The sequence below is a fragment of the Aethina tumida genome, chromosome 1 (assembly GCF_024364675.1).
Source record: "Aethina tumida isolate Nest 87 chromosome 1, icAetTumi1.1, whole genome shotgun sequence".
Taxonomy (NCBI): domain Eukaryota; kingdom Metazoa; phylum Arthropoda; class Insecta; order Coleoptera; family Nitidulidae; genus Aethina; species Aethina tumida.
Genome location: NC_065435.1, coordinates 57,569,290 through 57,588,591, shown reverse-complemented (window position 1 = coordinate 57,588,591; position 19,302 = coordinate 57,569,290). Strand labels below are relative to the sequence as shown.

Here is a 19,302-nt window from a genome sequence, read left to right as displayed (position 1 = left end):
TTATTGTGAGTGTAACAAATATTTTGTACAGTTTTGTTTCTATAGGATGTTTACCATATTTTTTTTAGAAATTAAATTTAGACTCATTACTAAAATCTTATCGTCTCCATTGTTCTGTGATTCAGCAAATGGGATCCAGTCAAAATTGGAGTTTTTCGAACAAATATTTTCGTAACCATCACTTGGCAGTTTCTATAATTTTTTTAATAATACGGGAATCTATTGACTTATTTAACCTTAAAGTCTTATCTACCTCTTCTCATTTCTCTCAGTCTTGGCAACGCTGAATTTTCTTACAGTTTCATTTCGACCAATAATTAAGTAATTATAATATGCAGATGTCATCTAGTAACTAATCGATTTAAATTCACAGAGAACAATAAAAGGCCATAACGTAAAAAGTTGTTGTATATTTGTCTACTGAAAAATAAAAAATTACGCAATATTTTAAAGAATAAACTTAGATTGTCCAGTTGTATAATTGTCAGAACAATAATAGAAAAAACAATAAACTTTACAGACACTGGCATCCAATTCAAGTAATAGAGCTCAAATTTTCGCTATATTTTAATAAGTTGCAACTGTATATGAATCGAATAAGAATAAAACCCCGGAAATGAACATGTTACCATCACCAGTAGACCCCGAAGATTACGTTACGGTGTGGTTGACGGTGGTCAAATTTCATTTCCACCTGTCCAACGCAGCGGGCAAAATGGTGCCCGGCCCGACTTTCGGAAGCCTCTTGTATAGCAGACGCTCAACAAAACGTGGTGCCGCGAGGCTTCCCCCGACGTCACAACAACACCGTCCCGTCATAATCGCCCCGTAGTCGGAACACCGACGCTTAGTCACCACCGACCCCCGTGCGTTTAACCCTCTCCCCGCGCTCCACCCCCCCGCGAGGCCCACCATCCACCCCACAACATGGTCAACCCCTCATTCGCAATGTCTAATCACTTACACAGTGTGTGTACGGAATTTAAGTTTAACCGGCGGTGTTTTTATTTATGCATAGGAAAATTGAAGTTTTCAAGTGGTTTTTGCGGCGACCGGTCGGTGAATGTTTCGCGAACGTGTCGCGGACATTGCGCCGAATCGAATGCGGGTAGTTGCGACCACGTGGGACGAATGGTGTCGTTTTTAAGTGATATTTTCATTATTTCTAGATTGTTATAGTTACGGTTTTTCGTCGTGTGGTGCACTGAATTAAATTGTAGTAGAGCTGACAAAGAAATTGTGTGACACTTCCCTGCTAGTAAATGTGGATGTCAATGTTTATTAATAATTTTGCCCCGTAATAATTTATTTTAGTGATAATGCTGTTGTATAGTAAAACAATCGACAACAATTTCGTGACACGTCAGTGTCTTCCATTGTAATAAATATTAATTATAATGTTCTAATACACGGTATTTTATCAAATGATTAATTAATTATTCTTGCTTATTGCATATCCCTTGATTATGTTTCTTCTGGGTCAGGGATGTCACAATTTAATCTTTCCATTTTTCACAATATTAATTAATATTAGTCAAACTATTGTTTTATTTTCTTTTTAATCTATAAGTATATTTTTAAAATAATCAAAGTTCGTTTAGCAAACTAAAAAACCAAAAACCACAAAAATCGTATTGATTAAATATTAATTTAATATTTTCATTTTTATTATTTATTTGTGATATTTCAATACATCAAAGTTAACTCATTATTGTAGATTTTTGTAATCACACACATAATAAAACGATTTTAATTGACCTCAGTTAACCAGACAATGCGTATGTGTTTTATCATGAAAATTAAAGCCGAATCTGGTTGACCGATTATTATATTCAGCAATAAATTTTATTGATTGTAAAATGAAATACCATCGTGCTGTTAAATATGCGTAATAAATGCCCTTTTGAAATATTATACCATCTAAAATGTTTATTATACTATAAAAGAGATATAAATCTGTGCGCCGTTACTGAACTGTAAAGTTTATGATTTCTTTGTCTGTATCCTTTTGAAAACTTTTCAATTCAGTGTTTTTCACCACTTTACGTCTAAAAAGCGAAATAATCTTGTTCTGTTAGTATAAACTAATAAAGCATAAAACTTTTAAATGTGACTGACAGTGTAAATACAGACTCAAAAATGAATTCATCAGAATCCAGACCCGGTTCGCACCACGAAAAGGACAAAATGACGTCTCCGTTGTGTCTTCCGGACTTACCTTTACCAACTCCACCTCCCATGGCCAACATAATGATGACCTCCAGATTCGACTTGAACACTCGCGGAGGATGTGGCTACAGGAGGATCCTGAGCTCAAGAAGTACTGAATTTCGTTCGCCAATTTTAGGGAGAACACAAGCATTCAAGCAGGTCAATCAGCCCCAGTGCCAAATGAGTGATCGCCCGTTATTGAGGCACTACGAAAGTTTGACGGACGGATTGGGGTTGTCTCCTTTGCCCAGACACAGGAATTTTGAAGATCTGACCAAACGTTTGGAGGATTTTGACGAGTTCAGATCCAGTCGTACCTTACCTCCGAAAAGTAAATACTTGTCCAGAGATTCTGTTCTGTCGCAGGAACTGGAGGAGGTTAATAATCTGAGTCACGAAATCCAGAATAAATTCTCGGAGGTTTATCAACCTGAGTTCTCCCCGGACTATCAAACTGTGTTCTACAATGAACACTACATGTCTGATATCGACGAAAATGAGGAGATCAAACAGTTCTCCTTCGGCTACAAAACTCCGGAGCGGCGTTACTCGGATAATTCCGAAAAACGTTTGCAAATCACCAACGAAGCAAACACAAATTACAACACGTTGCCATCTTTATCGAGCTTAAAGTGTGCACGCAATCAAGCTAACGTGTTCGGTAGTACCAGTTCCATGAAAAGTTCAGACTTTTACGCCACCAGTCCAATGTTCACCAGGAAGGACTTCCACGAACCCTTCCCCAGAATATTGAAGCATCCCCACAGGCCGGTGGTTAAACAAGCAAAAATAAGGTAATGTCACCTACACGTACCTTTCTTGTGGCCAATTTCTTATCGGTAATTGTGTTAAAACAGTTATTAAAGTGTGTCAAGTGGGCACTGGTTTTAAATATACACATTTGCATTTAGATATGTTCCAAATCCCCAGGATGTATGCATAACTGATAAACCTGGCCGAATGCATAATACAAATGCAGATTGTGCTCGAATGTATATTGGAAGCTCAGCGAGTTCTGCGATAGTAAGATACAAATGACAATTTCATTCATGTAATGCCGCGATATCTATTCTTGAAATCCTTTTTCATTTTTATTTATGTTATTGATTCCATTTCCATGTAAATTGGTTGAGGTTTGGCTTTCCATGTGTGCACAAGAAAATAATATTCGTAAACTACAGACCTTGTTACAAATAAGTCAATCCTTTTGAAGATTGAAACGAAATTCGTACAATTTTTCTAGAACGCATTTCGGGATTGGTTTCAATGTAATTAATTCGGATGTAACCGATTCGGCATTATTAAATAAGGATGTAGTCGGTCAATGATTGAATGGTGGGAAAGCAACAACACTGAGGGTGAATTTAGGTAGGGGTTGGGCCTTCGGAGTGGGATTTATGTTTCTCCTTATTAAGAATTTAAGTGTGTGGGGTGTGAATAGGAAATACAGGACAATGCGGTTTATTGCAGGCGATAGGGAAATAATCTTAGCTGATCTAATGGAGTCGTACGTCATGTCTAGGGACCGGTCCTGAGCTGTTTTTAGATCTTGAAGTGGTGGCGAAGTTTTTATCAGCTCATGATAGACATTTTATTGTGTATTGGTGTTTAATGATTATTTACAAATGAAAATTCTTCAGAATGTTTTAGAAGTTTTAATAAAATGTAATCTTTTTGACGACAAAATTTAACAGTTTTTTCTGAATACATTATAATTACAGTGATGGTCAAAAATATGGAATAAATTTTAATTCATTTTTATTTCATTTTCATTTAGATTCATTTTAATTTTTTCTTAATAAATAGAAAAAACTATGTATGTGTAGTTACAAATGTACAAAAAGATTAATTTTCTATTAAAATATATTTAAATAAAAAAATGATGGACATAACTATGGAATAATATTATATACGCGAAATAAATTTAGACATTTTATTTATTTAATATTTGGTAGTTTAAATTTTTTTCACAAAGTACTATTGGACCAGTACTAGATGCCCAAAAACATTCTCATAACTTGATTAATATTATGTTTAACTATTGGTTTTTGGTATTTAAAATCGTGTCTCGTTCCAACTAACTTCCTTAGTATTAAATTCCACATGATATGATTTTTGACGAACTTCATTCAGATTTTACGACTCCCTTTGGATATCTAAGGTTTTTTCACAATTATGCTCCCAAATATCCTCGCACATTTCCTTTAAACTTAAAAAGTAATCTTCTAATAAAACGATTATCTACTTTAGTTGCTTTTTTCTATGTAATTTGTATTTTGTTTATTTTACATACTTGTTTTCTCTTATTACAAAAATCACTCAGTATTTGTTTACACATTCTTAAATGCTATGCTATACATTTATTTCATATAATAAAGTTGTTTTAGAATAATATATTAATAATAAAGGTATGTAACATGACATTAAGGACAGATTAAAAATTATGTGAACTTTATTAAATGTTTCGAAAATATACAATATATTTGAATTAAATGAATATTTGAAATATAAATAAAATCAGTTTGTGGTATTTAAATTTACTTAAACTATGAACTATTTTAATTAAAAAATTCTTTACTGTCTCATTTTTCCTGTATTACACGTCAAGGTCAATTAAATTAAAACTATGAAATTAAAGAACCTTCTAATAAAAGGAGTTACCAATATTAAATCTTTAGCGGAACTAAGGTTTAAAATTAGAATTACTATATTATGATCTTTTGATGTGAATCAAGTTATATTCGGAATTAAAGTTTAATTATAAAAGTTTGTGTAAATGTAACAGAACATTGAAATTTGAAAAGTAATTTAAACTTTTAATAAATAGCTTCGTAATAACTAATCAAAATGTTTTGCTTTAAATAAATATTTCAACTGGAGAAAAGCTATTCATTTACAGTTACAATTTGGAAATCATTTTTAATTGTTATAACAATTTACAGTTAATGACATTGCTACCACGTTATGACCAAAAGAGATATTACTCAACGTTTCCCATTTAATCTTCCATTCACAAGTGTACAGGGGACATTTATAAGACGACAAACGAAACACATTATTTTTATGACATTTCTCTAATCCTATCAATTTAAATCACGTTTCCCATGTGCGCGTATTGCAAAATAAATTGATCCTTACATGACTCACTCTAAACAAAAATCCCTCGGCCCTCCCTGTGCCGAAAAAGACATCCTCAGCCTGGATATTCTCCCGTAAATCTTAATTTAGTGTCGTGTACATATGCAACAAATAAATGCCGATTGTGCTACCCATTGTGTTCTGGCAGGGAGCCCATTCGATGGGCTCGTCGAAACTAATTCTGTTTGGAGGGTGTTCGAGTGTGTCAGCGTTAAAAGGGACATAAATAACAAGGAGAATACGTAACTGAATAATTGGATGATTTTGTTTGGCGAAAAAATTTAAATGCCGACTTATTTCTCCGGGACTTGAACGAGGGGGGACACGAGGCACGTTCATAAATTACATGGTTTTTTGCGTTATGTGATACGATTATTATAAATAATAATAATAATCATAATAAGTTATTGTAATTTATTAAAGTTAACATTGAAACATGAAACAATAAAGGAGTAGTAAATCAACAACTTTTAATTTTTACGCCGGCAGCTTTCAGTTTTAGATTGCCGGTGTTTGATAAGTCGATTTACGTTACAAACGAATTTATTTATATATAAATGCAAAGGAATAAATTAAGTATTTTTATATTATATAAAGCATTTGCTGACATATCGCTTATCCATAAATTAAAGCCACTTGACATTGGTCACATACAATATTTATTTATACATGCTGGACGTCGTTGTTTAAACAACTTCGAGTTAGATTTATGAACTATTTGTCGTTGTTTTAAAGGTCATCGTACACAAGAAACGATAAAGGCATCGGTGGCATGCATGATATTAAAATGTTGTGGCATATCTTCTAATTTAAATGTCAGTTCTCGCCGCTCCACCAACGGTGTAGCCCAAGAATAAATGATATCCGGTCGTAAACGGTGATTTTCTTCAAAACGTTTTTGTGCAACTGCATGAAAAGTGATAAATTCCACGCGTTATGGTTAGAAAATTGCTTAAATCGTGGGAACTGACGAAAGTATTAGCTTGGAACCAGTTTAAACAATTAGGAATGCAACATTTTATGTTTGGACAAAGATCAATGGATATGATGGAGGATTTGAATGCGCGTCCCTTGGGCAAGCGGGCCACTTAGGGATCAATTCAAGGGAACAAAACAATCTATAAAGTCCTTTTTTCGATATCTGTTTCCATCGTTCAACTTTTACGAGGGAAGCATGTAGGAAAATCTCGTCGAACATTTGGCCAGAATTGGCCTACGAATAGTTCAATAATATACGTGGTCTGAATCCGGTACAAGAATTCCGGAAGGGTGACTAAAAAATGTATTTTATATTAATGCGGGGAACGATACAAGGCGAGACCTCGGAAAACTTTTGTTCTCCAACTATTGGCCACATGCATTAGATTAAGTTGTCGTACGTGAGTTAGATGGGAAGCGATGGCATTTCGGGATGATTCAATAAAAACTTTCGTGATTTTACTTTCTGTCTAAGTGATACACAACACATGTGCCCTGAAATATGTTAAATCAACGACGGAACAGATAAAATTGATAAACATGGGATACGTTGTCCGTCATTTAATTAATTCCACATCAGCTGACCAACCGAATGCTGGTCCACAAAAGTTCGATCTTAATCCCGCCTCTCAAAATATGTTAATCGGTCCCGTCTTAAGTTTCATCTAGGAGCAAACGACGAGGAAAAAATTCAATTTGACTTAAATAAATGTCAGTCCGGCAACAAATTAATTCTGGTGTCGCATTAATAACGCCGGGCTTAATTAATTCGTAGGCCGTCTCCTTTCACAACACCGTGGAGAGGGCCCCTGTGAGACGCGTGAAGACAGATTGGGTTCCTTTTGTGGAGGCGCTGCCGTCACCGGTGCCTGACCCTTTGCGGTGCCGTTTCCATTCAACACCGGGACGACGTTGACAAATTAAAAACATGCAGACTATAAACATCGGGTCGTAATAAAAAAGCTCCAACTTTGTCTTTTGCAATTAGAACAAGGGCTTTTATTCGAGAGTCTTTTTTAACTTTCCGATATAGTCTATGGGGGTGATACTTTTTGAATCGGATTGTCAAAAATAAAACATCGTTTTTCACGCTTGTGTGCCAGAAAATTTTGAAAAATGGGATAACTCTTCCAGAAAAATTGTCTTGTTTTATTGAATATGTTAAATACTTCAAAAAAGAAATATTTAATTGATGAGAAAAATATTATGTTGAAGTTAACAGACAGTAATAGCAATATTTTGAAAACGGTTAGAAGTATAAAAATTAAGTTTGGACTGAAATCTGAATATGGCGCATTCCTCTGTATAATAAATTTCTTCTTGCTATTTGTTTCGGATGTCGTGATATTTTCGAATTTAAAATACTGCAAGAAATTCGATTTGTATGTGGTATTTTCCTTACAAAATACTCGACGTATTATAAAAATTCATATATAATAAATATACTGAAGTGTGATATATTCTTATTCTACAATATAAGATCTTTAATTTTGAAAGTGTTTTTTAATGATTAAATCTGTGTTATTTAAATTAAAATTTGAAGTATTCCTTCAAGATTTCTTAAATTGTTGTGATGAGTTAATTTAAATTTAAAAATTGAAAAATTTTTATATCCGAATTGGTAATAGACGTCCTCTCCCATGTTTTCTACAGATTGGGAAGGGCAAGATAAAACATCGATACTTTTGGTCATTGGTCAAATTCTTGTTTAATAATCTCCATCAAGTTTCAATGTAGTATAACAAACTTTTTGTGTAGTTTTGTTTCTGTAAGGTGTTTAACATAAGCAGAACCACCATTTTTTTATAAATTAAGTTTAGACTCGTCACAAAATATGTTCCTAAGCAACTCATAATTGGACTTTTTAGTAGAAACCAATGTTTTTTTTTTGTAGGTTTCGGATCAAATGGCTTTAATTTCATTTGCTGATAAGATTTGTTTGGTTTTTTTTTACATTAGAATTATCCAGTAATCCAGACAATTTTTTTCGTAGCTACCACTTGGCCATTTTCTGTAAATTTTATAATAATGCTGGACCAGATTGAATTATTTAGCCGTAAACTCTTAGCCATCTCTTCTTGATTCTCTAAATGATAATTATTATTTTTGTCGCGATATCTGTTATTTACCAGGATACTTGATAACCTGTTGTTGTAACCAACCCGCCAAACAACGGAAAACTCTAACTTATTTTGTACTTCCTTTAGTTATTGTTAAGTATTGTTTAACAAATTTATATAAATGAGAATATTGTAACATTATTAAGATTTTCAAGGCTTTCATATACTTTCTATTTAATAATTTCAGTTACTAATATCTTAAATAATTTTATAGACTAATATATCTGTAATAATCTATATAAGATGTAGTAAATTTACCTGTGAAACATAGAGTGTATAATTGTAAAAACTTATTTTATTTATGTTTTTAAATACATAATTTCGTATGCAGTAGCAAAAACATGTGTCATACATTTTTAACGTTACTAACATTTTGTCAGTTATCATAGATATATTAGGAAAAATGCTATTTTACATATGATCCATAAACCACAATATTAGATGCCTTGGAATTTATTATAAATATCGTTAACTAAAAATAATTTAATATATTTTTCCAATATTCTAAAGACAAATCCAATTATTGTTTTTATTTGAGATAATTTTAAAGAAAGAAATATTTTTTGAGGAAAGTATAATTAGGATACATCTTATACTACATAAATAAGCTACTGCAGGAAATTCTTATCGTTTGTCAAAAAATAAAAATAAAAAAATTAGCAGTTATAGAGTCTGCCGACAGAAGTGAAAACTTTGAACTTTTAGTATAAAAATTTGAAATTTCATAATCTTTGAATTAAAATTATCAATATCAATCTGCTTTTCACATCTATTGACACTCAGTGCAACAATTATATAGATGTTTATATGTTTTTTTATTATTCAAATATATATGGATAGTATTTGTATTTATTTAAATTTCAATGTACTTGATTTTTAACATTATTTTAATTGTTGCATCATTGTCATCATTAATTTCAACAATACTTTTTGTACTTTTAATTATTTCATTTTGTTCTGAAAAAAATACAATGGGCTTATGGTAACTAAACTAAGAAATGAAAATGTTTAATTCAAATTTATCTAAGTATCGCGTAAAAACGCCATCGATTGTCGTTTTATATTTTGTAGTACTGAGTTTTCGTTCATTGGACATGACCATTCAGATAATAATCAAATAAAAACTCTATTTCAACAATGCACAGTATATAAACATTGAATTTTTCACTAAATCCATTCAATTTCACTTATAAGATATACACAGCACTATACATCAGCTGTATAGCTACAGATATACTGCTATAAGCATGTCGGTGACGCGAACCCATAAGATTTTCCCTTATACAAAAGTGCCCAACGCGGCAAAAGAAGTTTTCACTTCAATGTTCAATGTTTCGAATTATGCCAAATATCAGTTTTCAGAGATTATTAAGAAACGGTTTGATAAATAAATAAAATGCGTATTGACGTTTTATAAACTTCAGTCACTTTCTCTGTCTGGTCTAGTATTATCGTTATTAATAATTATTTGTAAAAATCTTGAAAATCTAATCCTTTAAAATCCGACTACGCACACAGCATTTTCGAAACCAAGTCATACATTTAACCTGATCATCTCCAGCAGTGGAGACAGTTGGAGATGTTGTCTACTCACGTACTGTCATTCTTCTCACGTGGTAATATCGTTATTATACAACCGACGCAGGCGATAAGGGATCGGTACCAGGATACGCCTCTCTTCCTTATTGCCATCGCCATGGACCGCGAATCCATCCCGGACGGGGCCCCCACACACATACACAATACTCCCATGTTAATCCGCACACTGCGAAACGAACAAATGGAACAAAAAAGGACGGTCCACGTGTACACAAGGCACAGATAAATCGCCAATGCATTGAAATGGTGGGCAGACGAGTGTTTTCAGAAATGTGAAATGCATGTCGTGGTTCATAATAGGATCGTTTTACTGTACGATACAAATTTTATCTGGGAACATGCTCGACGAATCGTGTACTGGAAGCCATTTAGTTGAATGATTCCATCGATAAAGTCATGTGTAAAGAGTTCGGTGCATGGCATCAGTATCTGTTGAATTTTCAGTAACGAATATTTAATTGTTTTCAGTTCTATTATTCCCGTTCTTCTGTTGGAGATGAATATGTTTCAGTGCTGACGTACAGTATTGTATAAAACAATAACGATATGAATCGTTAGAATCATTCTGAAGCGCCAAAGTTGTCAATGATCGTTTGACGGGAATTTCAGCACACACGCATGTTCAATATCATTCCCATCCCCTGTTTTCCATTTCTGTTAAACACACCTTCCGCAGAACGAAGATGAAGGCAAAATACAGACGCGCCAGTCATCGGATGCATTCCGCTGCCTCAATAATGGCAGACATTCATCAAAAACGGGTCATTTCGTATGTAAAACACGTTGCAACACCGCCTATTGTCAGCGTTATCCCAGTTGATGAATACAGCCCGTGCGTTACTTGTACAAGAAAAGACAAATCGTCCGACTGCCTTGTACATTTGTGTAATGCAGAAAATTACACAAATTACCTTCTCGTGTAATTATGGGTGCAGCCAGTTTATTGAATTATGCACCGTGGCAGAATGGAGGAGAGACGTCGTGTTAATCACTTTGTGTCAAAGTATACGTAAAACTAAAAACGTGTACAAAAGGAACGGCACAAAAGAAAAGCTACTTTCGAAATGCATTTACCACGCGTCACAATAATTAGTTTGTCATAACTCGACACGTTGGATGGGCGGCTGCTCAATTTTAAGTGGTCCTGCCACGCATTGTCGAGTGAAAGGGTAAAAGGATGGTCATGTGTTCGTAAAAATAAAGTAAAATAAAATGCCGTGATCATTAACCAAAACGACCATTCCGCATTAAAATCTATCTATATGCAAAAGAAGCTCCCCAGAAAACACGCATAAATAGAAAAGTTCGAGTACGAACATTGAATGTTCTCTGAATGTAAAGTTTAATTATCATATAAATATTGAAGGAGCGGGTTCTTGAATTGGACTCTGCAATACACAACGGCGGATAGCCTGAATAAAACATTCGAAGAAAACGGCGCAGAATAATAAGCAGGAATGGGCGCGCGGAGCTTTAATTGAGCCTTGATTATGTTTATAACTTCTTAATTGGATAATTTACGGGCGAAATCTTCTCACGTTAGTCATATAATTTTTGGACAATGCCAACAAAGTTTTCAATATAAACCATCGAAATTCAAACTGGTTGAAATCATTATCATGTTTCATATTTGTAAAAAAGAATTTTTCAATTAAATCCATTTTTATGAATGTTTTTTCAACTTTTTAAATCAGACCTCTAAATTATAATGTAAATCATAAATTTTGCAATATTCATTTTATACTGTAAAAATAAATTTTATTGTGTTTTGGTAAGGGTTAACAGAATAATTTATCAAATTTTACCCTCCTGCTGAATGAAATAAATTAGATTTGATACTGAAATAAAATTAAATCTAAAACATTAGATTTTAAGATGGTTGAAATATTCATAATATCGTATTTATAATTGTCCAATTTTGACTGAATCCATTTTATGATGGGTATATAAAAAAGCCAGACACAAATATTCACTTAAAATAAAAAATACAAATAAAAAGACGCAATTGCAATTTCTATTTTAAACATTAAATTTTACAATTTTCAATTTTTTTATCACTCAAACAAATTTTAATGAAGTTCGAGACGTGTTAGGAGAATATTAATTTGGCTAATTTTGCTTTACTGCTGAATAAAATAAATGAGATATTCTAAAATAAGGAAGGATAATATAAATTTTCTTAAAATTGCATGCAATTATTTTTTTATATTTGAAAAAAAAAATGTTGATTTTGTTGTAATAAATAGTTTTTAATTGAATCAACTTATATTTTTAAGTTAATAAAGTGTAATTTAAAAAGAAATTAAAACTGATTAACGCAATCAATATTAGAAATTTGATAGTGTTGGTCTTAAAAATTTAATTAAACTAATCACAACACAGCCACAGTCGATTCTTTGTGGCTACTGCGGACGATAAAAATGTGAACACAACGTTAACCATAATTTATCCCGTGAAAATCCTTATATTTCAGCATCTTACCATGGCGAACTCTTATTTATTCGACACATAATGAAGTATAAAATTATTTCTTTACGACGCGATTAAGATGAACTGAGTTATGTCGTGTTCCTTGTGTTATTCTTTCTCTAATGCTTGTTTTTTTTTGTATCCAGGTGAGTCGGTATCTGTGTGTGTCCTGAGGTATTTAAATCCACGTAAGTATTATTTACTGAAGTTTAATTAAACATGTGACATTTATAGGACCAGATTAAATTGAACTATGGGAATGCAGTGATGATATTTTAATTACATTCCTCGATTATGAATTTTAACTTTATGCCGCCATAATTTAATTTGATAACTTTCCAACTACACTCACGAGTTCGAAGTTATTTTATTTGATCCCCGTAAATGTGTATAAAATTTCAGAATTGCATTTAGTCATATACTGTGTCGTATTTTCTGGAGTTACTACGAATGTGATCGAAAGGAGCGGAAACCCATTTGGACAAACGGGAGGACTGGAAAATATTATTAAAATCTCTGATACACATGCGGTTGAAATATCATTTTATTATTTACATTTTTCTTCGTTTTATAACCTGAAGGGATTTATTCGTTTATAGACTTTGTCGGCATAAATTTTCAACTGTTGTTTCGGAGGCTTCTCACGACAGTCAATATTCGAAAGTTATTTTGTATTTTTATTCTTCTATATGGTCCTTAAGTGCTGGGGTGTACCATATTGATTCAGCCATTTAAATGTTAATGTCCCACGGGAACATGTGTAAGAATGGTGTTTCTTACTTGTATATGCATGAAATAAAAGTTTCCGATGCAAGTAAATCTATATGGTAATAAGAGATGAAAATAAATTTATTATTATTAAATTGTCAATAAAACTGTTTTAATGGGTTTTAATTCATTTATTTTAAGTAGTAACGTTACTTTTAACTATGTTTTATAATTAATAATGTAATAAAAAGAGCATTCTTAAAAGTTGCCCCAAATTAGTAGATTTTGGATGTTATTAATAACTCCACATAGAAAAAAAATGACTGAAGTGACCGGAGGTCAACTTATTTAAAAAGTTATAGTAGTTATAGTTTTTCAAACCTGTAATGTTGTAGTTTTAATTGCTTTTTAATTATTGGTTAGCTACAACGAATTAGTTCTAGGAAAATACAAAAATGACAAGCACTCTTTTTTTAAATGTTTTTAAAATAATTTAATACATTTTACAGTAATATAAAATATTTGTAACAACTTAGTTTTGTTTTAACTCATTATCTAAATAACTGGAGAATTTAAAACATGCATATATGAGTGTTTAAAATGTTAAATGTAATTAAAGTTTTAATATTTATGAGTAATTTTCTTTTCAATCAACATAAAGAATTTCTGAGACTACGAGTCTAAAAAATCTTAAAATTTTAGTACAATATACAAATAAAAAAATATTAATTAGTATTAGTTGCATACAATGGATTACTTTTTAAAAAGAAATTTAATTAAGTAGCTTACTATATTAAAGTAGGTTGAAATATTCATACATTTTATAATAATTAATTTGTATGCACACCAATTTTATGTAGTCATTAATTTTACTAATTACAGATGAGCTTATTGAAAGTCTTTTGCATCTTTTAATTTGTTTATTTAAAATACAATTAAATTTTTAATATTTCAGTCTGTTCAGACCTCATTTGAACCAACTTTTGATGGTTATTGAAAGAGTGTAATAACTTCTTTATTTATATTTTTTTATATTTATGTACTCTTTTGATAAATGATAACAATTTTTTTCAGGCACTATTTCTTTAACTATAAGCTATTTAGAAATATAACTACTTGAATTTTATAGTTTTATAAATAATTATATAACGTACAGTATGGCATATTTGAAAGCCGGATGCATACATAAAATTTATAATTTTTGTTCGATTTGAACTAACTTTTCAATTATAAAGTATGAAAATATGTACTTATAGAATAAATGCCGCATTTTTTTGCCAAAAACCAAAACCTACAGAGTAGACATGAAAATTGAAGATATTATATTAAGCAACCCTCAAATGAAAACTACATAAAAAATTCAGCACATTTATATTTCTGTAGAAAAATTAAAATTAACATTTTTCTTGGGGAATTATTATTTTAATTAAGTAATCTATAGAATAAACTGTTAAAAATAGAACAAATTATCTTATTTTTCAACAATATTGAAATATTTTACTAATAATATCGTACCAATTATATTATACATATAGTAATACTCTTAAAACTCAAATTTTCATAAGTTCATGGTAGAATTAGTGAAGTTTTAAAATTATAGCATAATATTCCAATTTTCTTTAAAAAAAAAAAACTAATGACTTGATTAAAAAAATAAATTCATAAAAAATATGATTTATAATTTTTCGGTAGAATTATGAATGTGCATATTTTTTATGAAATTATACCCATTACAGGGGATGCTTAACCCAGTGATGTAGATAAATTTTCTATAAAAATTTGCTTTTACTATTTCTTCAATTTTTATTCCCAAAAATACAAATTTTATTTTATTTTATATCAAACTACGTAAAAAGTAAAAAAAAAAACTAAAAAATCTTTTCTGGTATTTTTCAGTAATGGTTAGGGATATCAAATACAAATACAATTAAAACTTTTATTTACACTATACATCAATATAAATATAAAATAGGTATTGCTATAAATTAAATGTAGCTTTATTGCAATTATAAATCTCAGACAAGTTGATTAAAAACAATATCTTTTAAGGTTTTTCATATTTGTCCTTTTAAGGAGTTTAAATCTTGTTTTAAAATATGCAATTATCGATTGTGATCGACTACTTCAGGATCGAATATCACATTTAAGGTGTCAGTATCGTCAAGTAGAGCCACTGGCAAAATAATGCCGGAAAATAACAAGTAAACACCTATTAAAACACAACGTAAATGGGCGTAGTTGATACTATACGGCCTCCTTGATATTTACATTGACCCGCAAAAACGGGAATTGGCGTTTCATTTAAAGCGGTCTTGCAGGTTTTCCGAACCACGCACACATCCCGACGATATATAATATTATATTTTCGTTTAAAATTCAAATTTTTACGCGACCATATATTACGTTCCCGCAAACCGCATGAAATATCTCCTCGGCACCGTCCCGGGCATAAAACACAAGACACTCGCATACCTCATGCGATCGCCGAGGGCATAAAGCACCCATTTCAGATTTTTGTCACCGCCAATTTTACATTTCGCATTCTGTGCTCCCCCTGCGAACGCACACACCGCACTCGACACACGGCGCACAGATGGCACCTGCGTCACATCGGAATATAAAAGGCCTGGCTGCGATTTACGGCCGCCCGGAATACTGCGTGTGTGACAACTTTACGATCTCGAGTGAATTTGCGACATGAGTGGGTTCATTTTGGACCGTTCTGGTTTACGACCTGATAATGCCGGCCGTGGTGCCCAAATAACGGTATGTGCCGGTAATAAGGTACGGCCGATGCAATGTCCCGTTTCGGATTGCTGGATGCTGGGCAAAAATTTCACTGGATATCTGGGACGAGGTTTTTTTTCCGATTGTTGCTGTTGGGATCTTATTAAATTATTAAATTTTGTAATATGAGAATGGTACTCATGGATGTTCTTCGAGAAAAACTACCATCATTTCATTTACCACATTGAACATCTCAGCTATCATTTATTTTCATTTTTTGATATACTAATTACTGACCAAAAATAATACTATTATATGTAACTATTAACAATATCCTACCTCATATTTGCTTATTGTTAGATCCGGCCCCATTTATGGATAATTACGTGCATAATTGTTCTAAAGGAATTTAATTTTATTCAACTTTTAATAATGTTGAATAAGAAACAGAATGTCTAAATGTCTACGAGTCTACAAAATTTTAAAATTTTAGTACAATATACAAATAAAAAAATATTAACTAGTATTAGTTGCATACAATGGATTACTTTTTAAAAAGAAATTTAATTAAGTAGCTTACTATATTAAAATAGGTTGAAATATTCATACATTTTATAATAATTAATTTGTATGCACACCAATTTTATGTAGTCATTAATTTTACTAATTACAGATGAGCTTATTGAAAGTCTTTTGCATCGTTTAATTTGTTTATTAAAAATACAATTAATTTTTAATATTTCAATCTGTTCAGACATTATTTGAACCAACTTTTGATGGTTGCTGAAAGAGCGTAATAACTCTTTTATTTATATAAATTTATATTTTGATAAATGGTAACAATTTTCTGCAGGCACTATTTCTTTAACTCTAAGTTATTTAGAAATATAACTACTTTAATTTTATAGTTTTATAAATAATTATGTAACATACAGTATGGCCCATGTGAAAGCCATACACATAAAATTTATAATTTTCGTCTGATTTAAACAAAGTTTGTTTTCAATTGTAAAGCTTGAAAATATGTACTTATCGAATAAATGCCGAATTTTTTTGTCAAAAACGAAAACCTTTAGACATGAAAATTGGAGAAATTATACTGGCAAATTTTTTATAGTAAATATAAGTTCACCACTGGATTAAGCAAACCCTCATATGGAAACTACATAAAAAATTCAGCACATTTATATTTCTGTAGAAAAATTAATATTAATATTTTTCTTGGGGTATTATTTTTTAATTAAGTAATCTATGGAATAAACTGTTAAAAATAGAACAAATTGTCTTATTTTTCAACAATATTTAAATATTTTACTAATAATAGTGTACCAATTATATTATACTTATAGTAAAACCCTTAAAACTCAAATTTTCATAAGTTCATGGTAGAATTAGTGAATCATCTCCGAAAATTACCTTAAAATAATTGAGAAAGATAATCACGAATTTACGAAAATATAAATTTTTTGATATATTAATTACTAATATATTAATTACTGACCAAAAATAATATTATTAGAGGTAAGTGTTAACAATATACTACCTCATATTTGCTTATTGTTAGATCCGGCCCCATTTATGGATAATTGCGTGCATAATTGTTCTAGAGGAATTTAATTTTATTCAACTTTTAGTAATGTTGAATAAGAAACAGAATGTCGTTGTAAACATGTTAATAAATTTAAACCTACTTAAGATTATTGAGTGAAAATTGTACTATAATAAATGCAATATTATACTTTACATTCTTGAGCCGACATTTCCATTGAATAAATTATTGTAAAAGATAAACTGTATACGCTTACATCTATACTTTATTTATTTTATTGTACATATTTGAATGTATTTTAGAAAAAGAACACGTTCAACACACATTACGTTGTTATTTATTTTTGGGTTTTACTAAAGCACCTGATCTTCCCCACAATTTTTAATGGTATTATGTAAATTTCGATTACTTGCCCACTTTGGCCCTAATTATTTTAACCGTGGTGTTATGCCCACCCTTCTTTATATTACCTCGCGTAAACTTTCAAGTTTTCGGTGAAAGTTTGGACAATAATCCCCTTTCGTAATACATTTCTAATTCCACTTATCAAAAGGCAAATATTGCCCCAACAAAAATTCAAATTACACTCAATATTAGTTTAACCCCTTTCGCACTCTGCCGAGTGCGAACTGTCCGCAGCTCTCGCTTTCGAAACGAGGAAAATGAGCGAAATCGCTCATAGTCACGTCTCGTCTGCATTGAAGTCACGTCCGGACAAATTAAATTTTGCGGCGGCCTACCAGCCAGACGTGATCTGCAACTGCTTCCCCACAAAAGTCGGTTAGTTAGCGCCGAATGTTATAACATTCCGTCCGCACGCACATCTCGAAGTTCGTGCGTCTTCCTTGTCGAAATGTTTAATGCGGGCTGAAAGGTAAATTCGTAATTAAAACGCGATGACTCCACCTTTTTTTTGCGTCTCGACGGGAAACATGGAATATCCTGGAACCTCTCGACTTTTTTCCTGGCGGCCTTAACGCAACCTATCTGTTAATATAAGGTGGAGACAAAAAAAGAAAAATCGTAACTCATTGGTGGTTTGCTTTAATTCTCCGCAATCCTATTATTTCTGATTCAGTTTGCGATTTGCGACTATCGTTCAGCCCATTCTATCGGCCATAATCCTGTCATTGAAGACGATATCCAGTCTCGTAAAGATATGACGCTAAACTTTATATATAGTCGATCGAACGAGGCTGTTTCGCGTTTTTTTTACGACTTTGCAGCTAACCGTTCGCTGTCTTTGGTTAATACGCTTCGTTTCGTGCAAAACTACTGCACAGACAGAGAGTTATTGATTTTTTAACGTAATTCGAGATGTATTTAACAACATACTTGATTGACTTGACACAATTTGATCTATCAATAAGTAAATCATAAAATTAAAATGATATCAAAGATGTTCAATACGGTATCATAAATCAAATGATGTTATTTTTTCTCGAAGAACACCCTTGGGTACCATTCCTACATTGCAGAATTTGCTAAGGTTTCAATCGATGACACAAAATGGAAAATAAACTCTTTCAAATTTAATTTAATTATAAGTCAGTATTTCTTTAAAACTCTTCTTAAAAAATTACCTCTAGACTAGCCAAATAATGGAGGTGCTCGACCGTATCTTATAAATTAATAATCAGATAAGTTACTGAAGAATTATATTAAAAGAAGTGAAACAAATAAATGCAGAAAATGCTGACAGAGAAAATTCAATGTTTCATTCTATTGTAAATTAAAGCTTTGATTATTTATCCTGAAAACATTTTCCAATAAAATCTTAATAATTCATGGTGGTAATTGGGC

At 31.6% G+C, this 19,302-nt stretch overlaps 1 protein-coding gene across 2 annotated transcripts in view; it reads left to right on the top strand.

Annotated features, from left to right (window-relative positions):
- LOC109609363 (protein prickle) overlaps positions 1–19,302 on the top strand; it is a 236,826-nt gene that overhangs the window by 63,639 nt on the left and 153,885 nt on the right. The window contains exon 1 of one of the 2 annotated variants that reach the window (XM_020026018.2): positions 2,908–3,005. The exons of the other annotated variant lie outside the window; for it this stretch is intronic. Coding sequence (XP_019881577.2) covers positions 2,920–3,005 — 86 coding nt within the window. The 5' untranslated portion in view covers positions 2,908–2,919. Of the gene's footprint in view, positions 1–2,907; positions 3,006–19,302 lie in introns of those variants that run through there. 2 annotated transcript variants of the gene reach the window in all.